The sequence below is a fragment of the Purpureocillium takamizusanense genome, chromosome 13 (assembly GCF_022605165.1).
Source record: "Purpureocillium takamizusanense chromosome 13, complete sequence".
Lineage (NCBI taxonomy): Eukaryota > Fungi > Ascomycota > Sordariomycetes > Hypocreales > Ophiocordycipitaceae > Purpureocillium > Purpureocillium takamizusanense.
Window position 1 is genome coordinate 547689 of NC_063080.1, and position 16262 is coordinate 563950.

Sequence of the window (16262 nt, forward strand, 5' to 3'; positions counted from 1 at the left end):
CAAATGAACGGTTCGTCTTGATCCTTGACAAACCTAGCGCAACCTTTTATGAGAGAGATGCTGCTGTCCATCGGCTATCTGTATTTGCTTGCGCCTGTCCCTGGGGAATGAACATCTATTTGACCAGGACCGCGTTCTTCAATAAAATCATGAAGCGCCACGCCTACGCCAGGAGTTAAAGGTATCGCGGACTACGGGCTAAGCGCGCCGTACGCATGCCTCATGTGAGCAAATAGAGCGATAACCATGTATATATATCAGTGCCCGAAACCAAAATACGGTCAAGGTTGTGATCATTGTAGGATACGATGTTCTGAGGAGTGGGAGGGCAGAACCAGTTCCTCTTGCGCGGCCTTCAAATCGTTGTGGTAGGCGCGAAAGAACCATCCAAACGCTGCTACGCAAGACGACATGATAGACAAGTGCAGAATTGACTCAGTCAGAAAGGCGCCGACGAGACCAGTCGCACTCGGGCTCTCATGCAAAGATGGGGACATGTAGTGAATCCGCAAAACAATAAGAGGGAGGAGCCTGATAGTTATAAACATGCCTTGTCAAATTCTGGGAGGTGTAACTCACAACAAACGTAATGAGAAGGCGCCAACAATGGAAACGCGATTCCTCAGCCTCATTCGCAATCCTACAACAATGCCAACCGAGATCGCCCACTGGATGAGTTCAAGTATCAGTCCAGATAACTCAACTATCATCCATCTCCAATACTTTGCCTGGTCAGCTCTTCGATGTTTTGTTTGTGTGTGCAGTCAAGCTTTACCATGCTTTTGGACCCATCCAGCGTATCCCATGGTTGATTCATGCTACCCCTGATGGCGATAATCAGGATTGAGGCCACGGCCCAGATACATGTAGCTGTGATGAGGATCGCTACTGTCTTAGGGACAGAGCCAGAGCCATACAAGTTCGAAATAAATACCACAGAAGCGGCCTTGCAGAGGCCAATGCAGAGAATGTATAAGAGTTGGCTTGCGAAGATCAGCTGTATTAACCGTCGTGAGAATTAGACACGGAATATGAGACGTCATAGGTAAACAGACCCTATTGATATCGCTCAGTTGCTGCTCTGGCATGTTTCTGACCAAATGACCGTATCCGTATCGGACCGCGTGGAAGACTAAAGCGGTATGCGCTATCATGCTGCCCTAATATCCGTATTAGCCACCTGCTTCTACCGGGTTGAGACTGTACTCACAAAGGCGAGAAAGATGGTGTAGTCATCTGAGCCCATTCTTCCGCTTCGTAGCTTGCTCCCTGTGCGAATCAAAATGGCAATAGTTGACCATGTCAGAAAGACACCAGCCATGGCGACAAGCCAAGACGTTCCGTCACCCATTGTTACAAGCCTGTACGAGTAGGAACAATAGTGATGTCTCATAAGCAGAATTGCGAGCGAACTAGCATTTCATGGAGACTGAAGCTAAGCTCTATGCACCACTGGGGTACGAACATTTACATAACCGGGCATGGAAGGCGTGGCAGCTAAATACACCCAACACTCAGCTCTGCCTACAGGTAATTGAGCGTGAGGTATTAGAGTTGATGTGGTTAACGCCGGCTCATTTGGCGTTTGAGCGCCATACAACATTGCGATAATGAGATCTTAATGCCTATCCAGGACTGTGTTTCCTACGCGTGGTGGGGATATGGTGTCGTAGCGTAGAGTTGATGAAGCGGTAGTGGGGGCCAACAAGTGCGACGCTGCGCAGCGCCCAAACCCACTTGACCGGAGGTGAATCCCACCCACCATGCCATCTGACCGAATTGAGTGTCGGCAGTAAACTCTGTAAAGCCCGAGCCGGTTGTCTCGCAGCCGGGAAGACAATGTTGGTGCCTGGAACCCAGTGCTGGACTGCCATTGGGGAACGGAACCAACAGCACGGCAGTTGTGACACCAGAAGCTCGGGGCAAGCTCACTATTCGCCAAACTGATGACGAGAACTCCACTGCACAAGACCTATGTCTTAGTTCAAAGTTCAGCTCCGTTTAGGCGGTGCCCCAACGAATTGTCAAGATAGACTTGATCAAGACGCTCTACGGTAGACAGACATCGGCCCGGCTATTGGCGCCGTATGAGTGCAGCTGTGCTTCTACGTTTCCGGCATTTTACAGACACTTGTGCGATACTGTGTATTAAGAGCCAGTCATCCCGCCCGCGGCTTCCCTGTGCCGTGCTCTGGTGTATCGCCGCTCGCTTTCGTCAAGGTACAGGCCCTCCTGGCATCGTCCTTGCAGGAATCGCCCGCGATGATGCTTCACCTCATTCCAGAACCGGCGTTACAGGGGAAGACAAACGGCGCCCGCGAATCCATCTCCGTTGCGGAGGACTACCATGATCAAATTTCGGCAATCAATAACCACTCGACGCGCTCGACTTATCATGACGCACGCGACATGCAGCGAATGGGACTCGACCAGAAATTCGTCCGGCAGTTCCGCTTCCTTTCCTTCGTTTCATTCGTGGCAGTGGCGACAGCGATTTGGGAAATCACCCTTTTCACTGTCACCCCAGGTCTTACAAATGGGGGACGCCCTGGCCTGCTTTACGCGGTGCTCTGGAACTTTCTCGGATTTGGCCCTATATACCTGAGCTTGGCCGAAATGGCCAGTATAGCACCTATCGCTGGGGCTCAATATCACTGGGTCAGTGAATTTGCGCCCGAAAGATGTCAGAAAGTTCTTAGCTATTTAACGGGGTGAGTCTGATAGACATCGGAGGTTTACTAGCTACATAGCGCTAACTTGGAAAAGATGGATCTCAACACTGGCGTGGCAGTCCGGGAATGTCCTGGGAGTCTTTCTCGCGGCGACAATCACACAAGCGATCATCATAGTCAACGCACCAACCTACGAGTCTCCACGTTGGCACGCTACAGTCCTCGTGATCGGTGTGATAGGGTATACACTCTTCGCCAATGTTTTTGGCTCGAGACTATTGCCTCGCATCCAAAATCTACTCTTCGTCGTTCACATTATGGTCTATTTTGCGCTCATCATACCTATATGGGTCAACGCCCCTAGAACAACATCGGCTGAAGTCTGGACTAGGCTAAGCAATGCGGGAGGCTGGTCAGGCCTGCCACTTTCTGTGCTGATTGGACAAGTTTCTGGTGTATTTACGCAAGTCGGTGTCGACACGGTAAGCTTTATTCTTCGGCTGATATCGTACTTTTAACTAATATACCTCCTAAGGCAGCACACATGTCTGAAGAAGTCAGAGATGCGGCCATGGCCGTACCTCGGGCGATCATTAGCGTCTATATTTTCAACTTCTGCCTTATTTTCCTGGCCATGATCACTCTTTGCTATCACATCCTCGACGTTGGTACTGCTGTTACAGATCCGACGGCGTATCCCGTCATTTACGTTCTTCGTCAGGCAATTTCACAGACCTGGCTGACCACAATACTCGCGTTCACTGTCTTTCTGCTCACTTTCGCCGACATCTCCTACCTCGCTACCGTTAGCCGGGATCTCTTTGCCTTTGCTCGCGATGACGGACTGCCATTCTCAAACTGGATTTCGCGAGTCGATAGCTCTCGCAATATGCCTCTCAATGCCTGTATACTCACCTGCGTTACGAGCATCTGCCTGGCACTCATATACCTAGGAAGTCCCGTCGCGTTTTACGCTTTCACCTCACTCAACATCGTCGCTTTGCTGCAATGCTACAATATCAGTATTGGCTGCGTATTATGGCGACGAATTCGTCATCCGACGACGCTCCCGAAGGCTCGATTCAGCCTGGGTAAGCTCGGCATCCCAATTAACATAGCTGCGATCGTCTATTCATCCTGGGCTTTCTTCTGGTGTTTTTGGCCCCAATACTATCCAATCACGGCGGCCAACTTCAACTGGTCATCTGTGATATTTACTTCGGTTCTGCTGGGTTCCTTGTTTTACTACTTCATTTGGGGCAGATGGAAGTACGTGGGTCCGGTTGTACGTGTAGAGGGTAGAAAGGTTCGTTAATAAATAGATGGGATTGCAGGCTATTCTGCATCATGTATATAACGCCTGTACAAGATAAGCGCATATAAATTTTTGTCAATTGGCATTTATCAGTTATATTAACGAATGACATAATAGCTGGTAGCCTGGAGATACAACTAGTCCATCTGTATAAGTTGGGGGTGGTTGTCTCGACCTGGTCAAACGACACAACTCGCAATAGGCACAGGCAGCGTACTGTCCCATTAGCTACCGGTGGCGTAATCACAAGAGTCTGAGCCCGTTGTACAAATAGTAAAATTGTTGCCAGGCTGTCTGGGTTACACAGGGTGCCTGGAACATGGCGTTCAGGGCAACTGCGTGGGTCGGGCGTGACTGGCGGAGATCTCAATGATTACCCGCCGCCCGTTGGTCAAGAGCTGGTGCGCGGGTCTAATGCGAGATCGCCCGGACGCGACCCACGACCAGAACGCCTGCTTGGCAGTTGGCCACCAGCTGGCTGGGGCGGCAGCAAATGCTCCTCACGTCACGAAAGTCTAGGACCCCCTCTAACGCTTGGTGCCTCAATGGAATCGACTTGATCACTTACAAATTTCTGGAAGACAACTGGTGACAATGACAATCCGAGTTTGGTCGATATCGCAGCCGCCATCATGACCTTCGGCTCTTCCCAGAAGCTCAGCGCTCTTTCAGGCACCGCCGCCGATCATGACGATGGCATTGTCCCCAACCGTGACATCTGGCTTGACAAGCCCAAGCCTGGGACAGATGATCGCGAATCGTGGCTCAGCTTCAAGAACCAGGTAATCTCCATGGCTCAAAAACTAGGTCTCAAGGGCTGGGAACTCCTGCCTCTGGGGAACGGCGACGCCATCACTGTTGAGCAAATCACCGACGCCTTGACCAACTTCATCTACGTGGTTACCCCTACTGCAGTTGTTGTCGATGAACATGAGTGTAGCCAGCGACCCCAGGCGGTCTTGCTCCGCATCTACGGAAGACATGTCGAACATCTCATCGATCGCGAAAGTGAGTTCAGAGTCCTTCGGAGGCTGGCCGGCAAGGAACTGGGCCCTCGACTTTTGGGAACGTTCAGGAACGGTCGCATCGAGGAGTATTTTGAGGCCGCCATAGCCCTCAGGCCCTTGGATCTTTGCGAACCGAAAGCGTCACGACGGATTGCGCGGTGCCTCAGAGAGTTGCACGACGGCATCGGGCTGCTCCCTTGCGAGCGTCAAGACGGCCCAGGTGTCTGGAAGAATTGGGACCAGTGGCTCGAAAAGGCGACCGAAGTTGCCACCTTTGTCGACAATGAAGCGGAAAAGAAGACGATCACATCTGCCTCTCACGCTTGGAAGACGAATGGCTACGTCTGCGGAACGACGTGGACACAATTTATAGAGGCCGTGGCCAAGTACAGGGCCTATCTGAATGCGGCGCACGGAGGCGAAGCAGACATGAGCAAGCGCCTCGTCCTCGCGCATAACGATGTGGGCTACCATTGATATAGCGACAGCACGCCGCTCAAGTACTAATGTGTCATGGTCAAGGTGCATGCGAGCAACATTCTGCGCATGCAATCACAGAAAGATGTCTCGCCACTCGTCCGGGCTGACCAGGCGGGGGGACGAATGATGCTGATCGATTACGAATACGCGGGACCAAACACGCGCGGATACGAGTTCGCCAACCATTTCAGAGAGTGGACATATGATAGCCACGACCCCGTTTGTTACCTCACGCGATACCCTACCAGAGAAGAGCAGCGGCGGTTCATCCAGGCCTATCTCGACCACAGGCCACGTTGTTTCAACGACGACCCAACTTCTCCGTCCGATCCCGTTAAGAATTGCCCTTCGTCCGGTAGTGTTGGGAGGGCACTGCTTGAGCCCACATTCTCATTGATACCCGGCGAGCCCGTCACGATTAATGCACGACCTTGTCTTGTCGAGTGTGGTGCTGTCGAATGCGAGCGTGAGGGGCGGGTAGATCGGAAAGTCGACGAGCTGCTTGAGGAGACACGCCTTTGGCGCCCGGCGAACAACGCCCACTGGGTTGCTTGGGCCATGGTTCAAGCCAGGATTCCTGGCCTTATCAATGAGAGCGACGGACGTACCAGCGAGGGGTCGACCCTCGAAGAAGCCGAGCAAGGCGGCGGGACCGATAATAAGTTCGACTTCTTGCGCTACGCGCAGGAGCATGCCCTCGTCTTCTGGGGTGACATGGTGCAGATGGGCTTGGTCGATGCCACGATCCTGCCTGATGCGCTGTGCGCAAGATTGAGGATTGTGCCCAACTAATGAGCTATGGCATTTGGAGGGGAATCATGAGCAGAGACCCGATGCGAGCAATTTTTGTAGTTCTGGCGTAGCTTCTGACCCCGCGATGTGTTTTGCCTATTATCGATGGCGCGGTCGGCAGGGCAACAACGCCGGATCTTCTTCAGCAGTAGTCATCATACTGTCGATGGGGAACTTGTCGTCAAGCTGTTTGTGTCCAATACACGTTTGTCACGCCGCGTGCTCTTCAGCCCATCAATGGACAAACCCACAATATTGATCGTGCCAGGCGGCTTCACGTTGCCCGAACTGTACGACAACGTCGTCGCCCATGTCACCCGCGAGGGTTTCTCGATCGAGGCGCTCCGCCTGCCCAGCGTCGGCTACAAGACTGACACTCCGGGCACCATGCAAGACGACGCCGCCTTCATCGCCTCGGAGGTCTCAAGGCACGCAGAGGCTGGCAGGAAGATCGTGCTCGTCGCCCACTCGTACGGCGGCATACCCGCGACGGAGAGCACCAGGGGACTCAGCACGGCCGACAGGCAGCGGCAGGGCAAGCCGGGTGGTCTGGTGAGGCTGGCCTACATTTCGTGCATCATTCTGCCCGTCGGGGAGTCCGACGCCAGCGTCATCATGCCCGATAACATGATGCCTCGGGCATCGCCATTCGAGATTCGGCTCGATGTACGTCTTGTCTGTCTTCGTGCAGTAAATCTACTGGCATGTGTGTCTAGGGCTGGCTGACACCCGCGCTTACAGGAGGATGGGTGGTTGCATCAGGTGGACGCCTCGGCAGCGGCTGCCAACATCTTCAACGATCTGCCCACCAAGCAAGAGGCCGAAAGGTGGGCCAACATGAGCACCCGTCATTCGGGCTCGACGTTTCCTGCCACTCTGAGCCACGCCGGGTTCAAAGACGTGCCCGTGTCATATCTGCTGTGCACCAAAGACCTCGCGCAGGAGCCCGACCTCCAGAGGGCAAGCGTTGCCATGATGGAAAAGCAAATGGGCGGTGGCAGGATCGCCGTGAGGGAAATCGAGTCTGGGCATGCGCCGAATGCAACTCGACCCAGGGAGGTGGCCGATTGGATTGTTGCCATGGCAAGGCTGTCGCTGGCAGCGTAATAAATGCAGATTGGGTCAAACTTTGTTGCTGGCGTTGCGTCTGGTGATGCCGCGTCGCTATGCGCATCCCTTTGTTATCATTTCCATCAGGGAAGCAGGCTGCCAACGTGCCTCGCCCTTTTGGCAAGGCATGGGGCGTGAAGCCTTCTGACAGTCGCTTCGAGCGACGAGTGCTCATCCCCATCATCATGGTAGCGGTGCGCGAGGCCATTGTGCCACCATGGGGCGGTCCGTTCCAGAACTATCGACGCGGCAGCCGGATGTAAAGGCCAGGGCACACGCATCATCATTACTGCAGCAGCCCATCTCGTGGCCCTTGTCGTCTGTAACGCGAGCACGCCCGACGCCAGCCATCTCAGCCCGTACTGAGCCGTCGAATTTCGACACGATTCCATCACCCCAACCCTCGCCGCACGCGCCCATGAATTGACGTTTGTCCAGAGCACGAGCGTTCACATGTTGCGCGAATGTTCCCGTGCATTGCCGGTACCCAATGTCCCGCCACGTGTGATATGTGGTGCCGCCGGGGGCAGGGGCTCACAAGTTGCTCGTAGGTGCTAGAAGGTTCCACACAGCGCCAGCATCGTCTCGACGTGCGCCTGAATGCTACAATGTCGCTTCAGATGCCCACGACTGTTCGTTCATGATGTCGTCACGGCTCTCTTACTCCAATCTCGAATCTTCGATACCCCATTCTCCCTTCGTCGCCGCCTCAGCGTCTTAACGTGTACATAAAGGTGTTAGCCATCGTACACCGAGCCATGCTTAACCATCCGCACAGACACACACACAAAGACCAACAACAACAACAACAGCAACAACTGGTTCTTCATATTTGCAGATCAACAACACTTCCTCAAACACTATCACGCAACCTGAAGCGACCCTTGGTCCAGCTGAGTAAAATTATTGCTCAAACGCGCGCAATGGCCTTCTTCCCACGCAACTTCTACAACCCCGACGCGTCTTTCGCGCCGCTCTTCCGCCTTCTCGACGAGTTTGACGCCTACTCCCGACCGGCTAGCGGAAGCGGAAGCGGAAACGGCAACCATCGGCGAGAATCAGTGCTGTCTATTTGGCAGCCCAAGTTTGACGTTCGCGAGACCGTCGACGAGTATGAGCTCCACGGCGAGCTCCCTGGAGTCTACAAGGAGCAGGTCCAGATTGAGTTCACAGAGCCGCAGACCATGGTTGTGCGTGGCCGCGTGGAACGATCGTACACGTCTGGCACACCACCCGCTGCTGGCCTTGTCAAGGGTGCTCCAGCGTCCAAGGCCATTGCCGAGGGCGGCGATGAGCAATCGCATCACGCCACTGTGGAGGAGGAGGGCGAAGCCCCCAACACCAACACCTACTCTATTACCGACGTCGCCAGCCAAAAGACCGATGCGGCCACCAACAGAGAGCCATCCGACACCGCCAAGTACTGGCTTTCGGAGCGCACCGTAGGAGAATTCTCCCGCACCTTTGGCTTCCCGGGCAGCATTGACCAGGGTGCTGTCACGGCTAGCTTCAAGGATGGAATCTTGAGCATTGTCGTACCCAAGGCAAAGAAGCAAGGATCTCGACAAATCGCCATCAACTGAATGGTTTCGGCGTGCAAATCATCAGTTCGCTCGGAGATTTGCGGACTATTCTACGGTCAGGTATTACTTGACCCAAATATTGCTGTGCATCACAAGACTATAACACGCAACTGAGACATACTTTCGACTCGATCAACAACACTCCATTTTGGACACTCGTTTGCCCTTATTCTAGCGAATGTACTTTAGCATTTGGCATTCATTCGTCTGGTACCGTAATGATACATTTTGAAACATCTTCATGTCTGTTGCACCAATACTTGAATCTTTTTTTTCCCTAGTGTACGGCCTGCTTGACACTCACACGCGTAGGACAATGGGGCTCAATGTTCGATAACAACACTTACGGCTGTCGTGCAGCTAAGGGCTGTGTCTAACGGTGATAGTGTCTGGAATTGTGCTATCGTGCGGAAGATTCAACAGCTGCTTATACCTGTGTATCTAGGATCCACTTCCTCGACAATCCCATTCAGTTTCAAATCTCCACCTCGATTCCCGCGCGCTTCAACATTCTTCTCAATTCTTCCAATTTCGCCGGGTCCGTTGGCAGCGGCTGTTTGGGAAGCGAACAATCCGCGGCTCTATATTGATTGTTGCGATATTCGATAGAACAACCTCCCAAGGGCTTAGGGCACTATTGTCATATAGGCCGTTAGTCGCAACGCCGGGCTATCAGTCGTTTATGTTGATACGTACCGGTGCACTTCCATGGCATGCGGTCCAGGTAAACCAGGGAGTCAATTTCCAGCGGGGTCCCTCAGCTACAGTTTTGAAGTACCGGGACGTACACGTGCCATAGACATGCTCGCCCACAGTTTTCCCAGGATAAGGACAGACCTTAGGAGGTCTCTCTTTTAGCAAGTAACGCATTTGGAAGCTCAAGACAGAGGCACCTACCCCTGGTCTTTCTTGTCTGAGAAGCTTCCTTGTCTGTTCCGCCTCCTCCTTGGTATCGAGGTAGAGACATTCCTCTACATCTTCCCATATCGCATCAAAAGCCCGGATTATAGGTTCTTCAGGCCTAGGCATGGTATTTCGACAGCAGGAGCTGGTCCAGTAGTAAGGGTTGTATGCTATAGGCTACGACTGTGAGAAGTTTCTGCTGAGGGCGCATTTTATATTAATAGGTGAGAAAGGGGGCACAGCACAATGAGGCTCAAAAGGATGATATGGAGAGACTATGACTATGACTGCGGTCTGCAGAGATGCAGCTATATAGCTGCAGACCCAAACGAGGAAGGGCCAAACCGGGACCCCCAAACCGGGACCCCCAAACCGGGAGCCCCAAACAGGGAGGCTGACTAATGCCTCTCAACAATAGGGAAAGCTTGAGCCACCTACATCCGGACCATTTAGTAAATACACTATAAATGTACAGTATAAAGCGCGTGTCTAGCGTTACGTATGACTTAAGCCCTCGCGCCGCCAGGCCATTAAGCGCCACGTGAGTTAGGCAGGCCATGTTTCGACTCGACGGGCGTAGTGTTGCCATGTCATCGCAGGGCGAATCCGTCGCCCGGCCAGGCCGAGCAGTGCCGAGACGGCTTGAACCGGCCGGACTGGTGTGCTAAACGGGAACGACCTAGTCTTGCCCGATGACGAATGCCCCTTGGGTAACATGCGTCAAGAAGTCGCGGGTTGAGGGCGCCCGGGCCGCAGCGGCGTCACGGGCCGATTGGGCCATTGAGACGAGGGTCCAGAAAGTTCCAATACGCGGCTACTGTAACGTCTGGCTATTAATGAATAATTTATATATATTTATCTATACAGCCTGTAGTTCGTTTCAATAGCAGTTATCACCGCCGTCTGACCTTCTATTATACGTAATAGAGCGGTAAGAGGGCTGACTTATAACTCTTTCTCTTCGTGTATGTTGAGATGTATGTGGCTCCAATGGCAAAAGGGAGCCGACTCCACAGTTGGGAGCCACATGACATCTCTTATATGGCCTCAGACTAAGGCCTGAGGCTGCACACCGTTCCACATAATACCGCTAGCAGCTATTATGAGGTTCCGAAGTCCTAACGCTACCGCCGGCGTTGACGCGACGGCCCGTAGTAGTATACGTAGAAAAGTAGCCCGCGATAGCGGTACCTCACCTTATACCTAAAATTGCGTGTATTATATATACTAGGCGTCTAGGGGGTCCTAGCCCGTTTCTCATTCGCTCTCAGCTAGGTCTACATAAGGGGATTAGCCCCGGCACACAGGGAGAATAGGGGGATCCATAACATGCTAGCTCATGATGATCGGCACGGCTATCGGCCCGGGTTGGACGGCCAGACTGATCCTCCGACGGGTTAGCTATCCCGAAGATCCGAACGCTCAGTGCAAATGCCGGCCCCTACTGTTCTTGCCCAAGAAGATACGTGTTTTTTGAAGCACAACGTGCGCTTCAAGAACACTTCATCGTGGCGACCAACATACGCATGATGGTAGACAATTGGGTGACCGAGACCACGATGACAACGTCGTACACAGGCACTCATTCTTGACTCCTATACAGCCAAAGCAGCCTGAAAGGTCACATGTCGCATCTAAAACAGCCCCAGTGCAGACCCTTTCCCGTCCAATACGTACTGGGCGATTCGTGTCGTTTTCCCCCAGATTGAATTCATCGTTAACATGGCACTCCCTTAGCTTGGAAGTCCGCCTCTCTCGGTCACCCGCGAATTTCGACGCACCATGCTTATGTTCCTCCTGTACACAAAAGCTGAGTATTGTTGACGAGTCGATTGATATTGCCGTACCGCATGCCGCTACTTGCCTCTTTGCCGCGCTTTTCCTTGGCCACGTGGGCATTGAGGCGGTGCCGGCGCTCACTCGGCCCTCAACTACCGAGCACCAACCCGGAAGCGGCGGGCTGGTATTTTGACACATCGCCTAGAAGCTGAGCGTGGCTGAGATTCATCCCTTTATACCAGATGCGGCACTGTCACAGTGGTGGCGGCCGTCGCTTGAAGTGCGAACCGCGTGCACGGCCCATCCGATCCGGTGTAGTGTATCCCGTCCCCGGGATCTGCCCGACGGCACTTCGACCCGAGATACTACCGTCGCTTCGCGGCTCGTCGCATGGTACACATTACTCGTGTGGGTGCCAGCTTCATTTGCGCCGCGGGATACGTAGGTTTCGTGTTGTAGCCCATATAGCAAATGCGTCATTGCCCCACTGCAGGAGACCAAGCTTGATGCGTCCAAAAAGGCAACCGACACCCTCATATAGAATCATCTCGTATTTCGTGTTTTGAGGGCTGTCCAAGTTGATTGAAGTCTTTTCTCGGTGTTTTCAATCCAGAAGTGGATCACGCTGCGCATAAAGTCAGAAAAAAATTCCAGTTCTTTGTGAGTTGATAGGAAGAACTTAAGCTGCCACGAATCGTGGTCTCGCGCACTGCCTGACCAGGACGGAGATTTCAAGCAGTAGTCGCAGCACAGACAACTGCGGACTTCTTGTTTTCGCCCTCGCGTTGAAAAGTTGTTCTCTAATACATTCGGTTGCAGACGGAATATAAAAAGACTTGGTTTTGCCGTCAGGGTGCAGCTTATTTCTTTAGTTTCCCATCTTTCCAATCATATCTCTAATTCTTCTACTAAATCACATTATTTACACGGATATCTTATCACTATAGGTTAGTTCCGAGTGGCTTATTCGGCCAGTCTCATCCACTATCTTACCGTGGTTGGCGCTCCTGCCGATTTAGCGGAGAATGGAGCCTCCGGTAGGACTAGACCTTTCACGGACGATATGGCAAAGTTTGTAGAGGGGGAAATGGACTTCTAGCATCTCCCTGGCATTTCTATTGCCGTCGTAGATAGCCTAGACGTATTCTCCGAGGTCAGTACGGCACAGTCAGAGTTAAGAAGTTTACGTATACTAAGAAAGCGACGCTCAAAGGGCTATAGTTTCGCGAGGCTACCCGATAAGAAAGTAACACTAGACACCCTCTTCCTCGCGGGCTCGACCACTAAGGCATAAATAGCCGCATGCCTCTCTATTCTAATGCAAAATAAATCCCTTTATAATCTTATAGAGAAAAAGTAATTAATACTAATCTCTAGTATACTTAAAGACGATTTCCTAGTATAGGATAAGTAGGCGACTAAATACCTAACCCTAACGACGCTATTAGCTATCGCACTAGAATACCTTATTATAATAGATCACTTACGCGAGATAAAGATAGATCGCTAGTCACTATATAAGAAACCGTTCGTAATATACGAAATCTTTAATTCCTATTCGAGCTATAGATAAGATTTATTTATAGTAAATATATATATATTACGCTATCGTATGTTATAGAGAAAGTCACTTAGTAATAGCTTAAGGATATAATAAGATAATTACTATAGGAACCGCTATATATGACTTCTACTTATTTTAGTCTCGCTAACGCCTAGAAATCGAACTATTAGCTCGCCTAAGGATATATCTTTATTAACGGAACCGGTTAGTATAACGAAACTATACTTATGCCTCTAATAGATATTAGTAGCCTGGCTGCCGTAATTTTAAGTACGCGCGATTACGTAAAATAGATCTAAGCCCTAATTAATACTATATAACTACTTCCTAATAAGGTGCATTAAGATATTAGAAAGCCTAGGATAATCTCGAACCTAATTATAGACGGTAATCTAGATATTCTACTTTACGGCCTTAGCTAATATAGGAGTACCTTTAGGGGCCACGTCGTATATCGGCATGACGGAAGCATTATCGGTTTCAAGACCTAGGTCTATTAGCTTCTTAATAATAAGTTCGGTTTCGTTATCTTTTATAATAGAGACGATTCCTTAGTAGCGCTACTAAATATTGCCTAGAAACTCATCGCCGACAAGTTCTCGATCCTAGAATCGGAGCTCATCAATATTTCAAAGAGGTTTGTGCGACTATTGCTATACTCTATACCCATAAAGTATGCCACTAATAGACATAGCAGCTATGCACCGGGCCTCCCACTTAAGCAGCGTTTCACGGAGGCTATTAGCAAATTTTATCTAGAACGACCCGAGAATCTATAAGGACCATCGGTCAGCATCTCGGAAATAGAGGGCAAGTATTTCGATACCGGCTACAGGCAGATAACGCTATCTGCTATCGACAACAAAACTCATATTATCCGTCGCCCCGACATGACATAGAGCTATGCACTTATACTCCAGCACGTCTTTAACGATAAGTAGATTATTGAGGAGTCGTGGCTAGAAGACACGACTTCCCCGGGCCCGCTACATCCTACTCAGTTTCTCAAAGACGGCAGTGGGAGGGTATCAGGCCTGAACCTGACTTAGATTTATAAGGATAAATCTAAGGGGAGTGTTATATTCTCCAAGATGCATAACTAGTGCGACCCGAGATCGGCCACTATTGGTCAAGAATTGTGTTTGCATGGCGGCCCGAGGCACCGCAACCTTGGCCCTGGGCCACCAGGCCGACTTATTGTAGTGCGAATATTGGGTTACTCCAATACCGAATTCCTTGCTCTGCCTGAATACGGCTACTTGCAGCACGCTCGAGTCGCTCTCGTTAGAGTGCCTACATTTGAGCCACTCGCGTCGGGCGCTCTGCACGTTGCGGCTAAGCTGCGGGGTCATTGTGAGGCAATCGGCTGCACCGCCCGTCGTTCAGTACGCCGTATAATAAAAAAGGAACACAGAAAGAGAGGCGAGGCATAGGTAATCTACAAGCCAACGACAAATGCCTTGCCAGCCCGCGCGCCCACGCACTCTTGTCGGCCACGAACGTGTGCACGCACACCAGGCGACCACAACCCACGACTGACTGGTTATTACTCGTCATGTCTGCCGGCCCAACAATTTGCAATTCACGATCGGACGGTGTCCCCACTTGAGGCGATGGGTGCCGTTGTCGCTGCGAAGCAGGAGGGGGGACCTTTTTTTACGTAGCAAAGCGCCCGGCGACAGCTCTCGACGGCGTGCAACAAAACTGGATTGCTGGCACTTGCACAATTCCAACTTCAGACTGGCAGGAGGCATTGATCTCCGGACCTTTGGCGGGGTCTGCCGCGCGTGCGTGACGTAAAAGTCCACGTACTCCTGCTTTACCGACATGAGCGTAACAGGGGTCTCGCCGACCCGCCTCCAGAAGGGCTCCACACGAAGAAGAGTGGCCATCGTCATCGGCGTTGTCATGGCTGGAAGACCGCGATGCACGCACCATACCTCTCTACTGGCATGATGCTGCAGCTTTGCTTTGATGGGCTGCATGGTAAGGTAGGTAGTCCATGGGTCAGTTGGGGTACGATGTCATGCCGGGAAGGTACACGCACGTACGAAGTACCCTCTGACCTTTGCATTTGTCGATCGGGGCCAGCCCTCCGAGTGCAATCGGACGAGTCCTCGATACGGCAGGGGTTGATGAATCAACAAGGTGCAACGAGTTGCATGGCCCCCCACTCCAACAAGGGCCACGAAAAAGAGGACTTCGTACTAGTTAGTACTACGTACTAACTTACTACGCACATACGTATGCATCGTCTTGCCGAGGCTTGGCACCTCGGCTGGGGCCGTTGCGCCCCTGGTGGCTAATAACTCTGTGGTGTGTGTGCCGTGTCGTGCCTTGCATCAAACGCACTACGTTTGGCGACTGGCCCTGGTAACCGAACAACAGATCTTGACCAGACCAGATTCTAGACGCAGATCAACGAGATTAGCTCGACACCTAATAAGTTAGTGTCCCGGTACTCGCTCCGATACCAGCCGTGTACCTGCGTTATTGCCTTGGTAGCTCATAACCTAGTAGACCCTTGCTACGGCGCCACCTCCTACGTAGGAGGATTGATTCCGCCCGCGGACTACTGCCGCACCCATCTTCATTCCCAATAACAATCAATGCATGAGAGCTACCAATTTACCACACGCATACTGCCCCCTTGTTCATGCACAGGGCTGCACGCAACCCAATGCCCCGTACAGTTCTACTCGCACGGCCTACACGCGTCATCGCGGCGATCTCTGCCCTGAGTCCCTGACCAGCTTGACGTCAAGTTGCGGACGGTCGCTGATGAAGCTGAACGCATCGCGCCCCAGCGGCAGGCGGAACCAGCCAGCATCCAACTCCACCATGGCTCGTGCTCCGTACGTAGTGTTGTGTTGCTATCAATTGAAGCCGGCGTTCGCAGCAACGATCGCAACGGCCGAGCCGCAAGGCTGGGTTGTGGGGCCGAGTGAGGGTATCGCACCGGACTGTGATGCGCGTTGCACCCAATCGATAGCTCTCCCACCCCCTTTGTAGAAACCCAGGGTCTATAAACTTTGGTGTCATACCACTACAATCTCT

The 16262-nt window shown here is 52.0% G+C and overlaps 4 protein-coding genes across 5 annotated transcripts; all 4 read left to right on the forward strand.

Annotated features, from left to right (window-relative positions):
* Positions 1-2216: 2216 nt before the first annotated feature.
* On the forward strand, positions 2217-4050 carry JDV02_010695 (uncharacterized protein). 2 transcript variants are annotated; one of them, XM_047992449.1, is made up of 3 exons: positions 2217-2711; positions 2767-3154; positions 3208-4050. In XM_047992449.1, the coding sequence occupies exons 1-3, from the start codon at positions 2263-2265 to the stop codon at positions 3985-3987; spliced, it is 1617 nt and encodes a 538-aa protein (XP_047848463.1). In that variant the 5' UTR covers positions 2217-2262; the 3' UTR covers positions 3988-4050. The 2 variants fall into 2 exon arrangements, with proteins under 2 accessions (XP_047848463.1, XP_047848464.1); XM_047992450.1 differs by having other exon boundaries at positions 2698-3154.
* A 569-nt stretch (positions 4051-4619) lies between these two features.
* Positions 4620-6390, forward strand: JDV02_010696 (uncharacterized protein; the record flags this gene model as incomplete). The annotated part of the gene is made up of 2 exons (XM_047992451.1): positions 4620-5456; positions 5517-6390. 2 exons carry the CDS (start codon positions 4620-4622, stop codon positions 6264-6266), a joined length of 1587 nt encoding a protein of 528 aa, XP_047848465.1. The 3' UTR covers positions 6267-6390.
* Positions 6391-6477: 87 nt separating this feature from the next.
* On the forward strand, positions 6478-7473 carry JDV02_010697 (uncharacterized protein). Its single transcript, XM_047992452.1, has 2 exons — positions 6478-6932; positions 7008-7473. Exons 1-2 carry the CDS (start codon positions 6504-6506, stop codon positions 7371-7373), a joined length of 795 nt encoding a protein of 264 aa, XP_047848466.1. The 5' UTR covers positions 6478-6503; the 3' UTR covers positions 7374-7473.
* A 661-nt stretch (positions 7474-8134) lies between these two features.
* Positions 8135-9848, forward strand: JDV02_010698 (uncharacterized protein; the record flags this gene model as incomplete). The annotated part of the gene is made up of 1 exon (XM_047992453.1): positions 8135-9848. One exon carries the CDS (start codon positions 8135-8137, stop codon positions 8957-8959), a length of 825 nt encoding a protein of 274 aa, XP_047848467.1. The 3' UTR covers positions 8960-9848.
* Positions 9849-16262: the final 6414 nt, after the last annotated feature.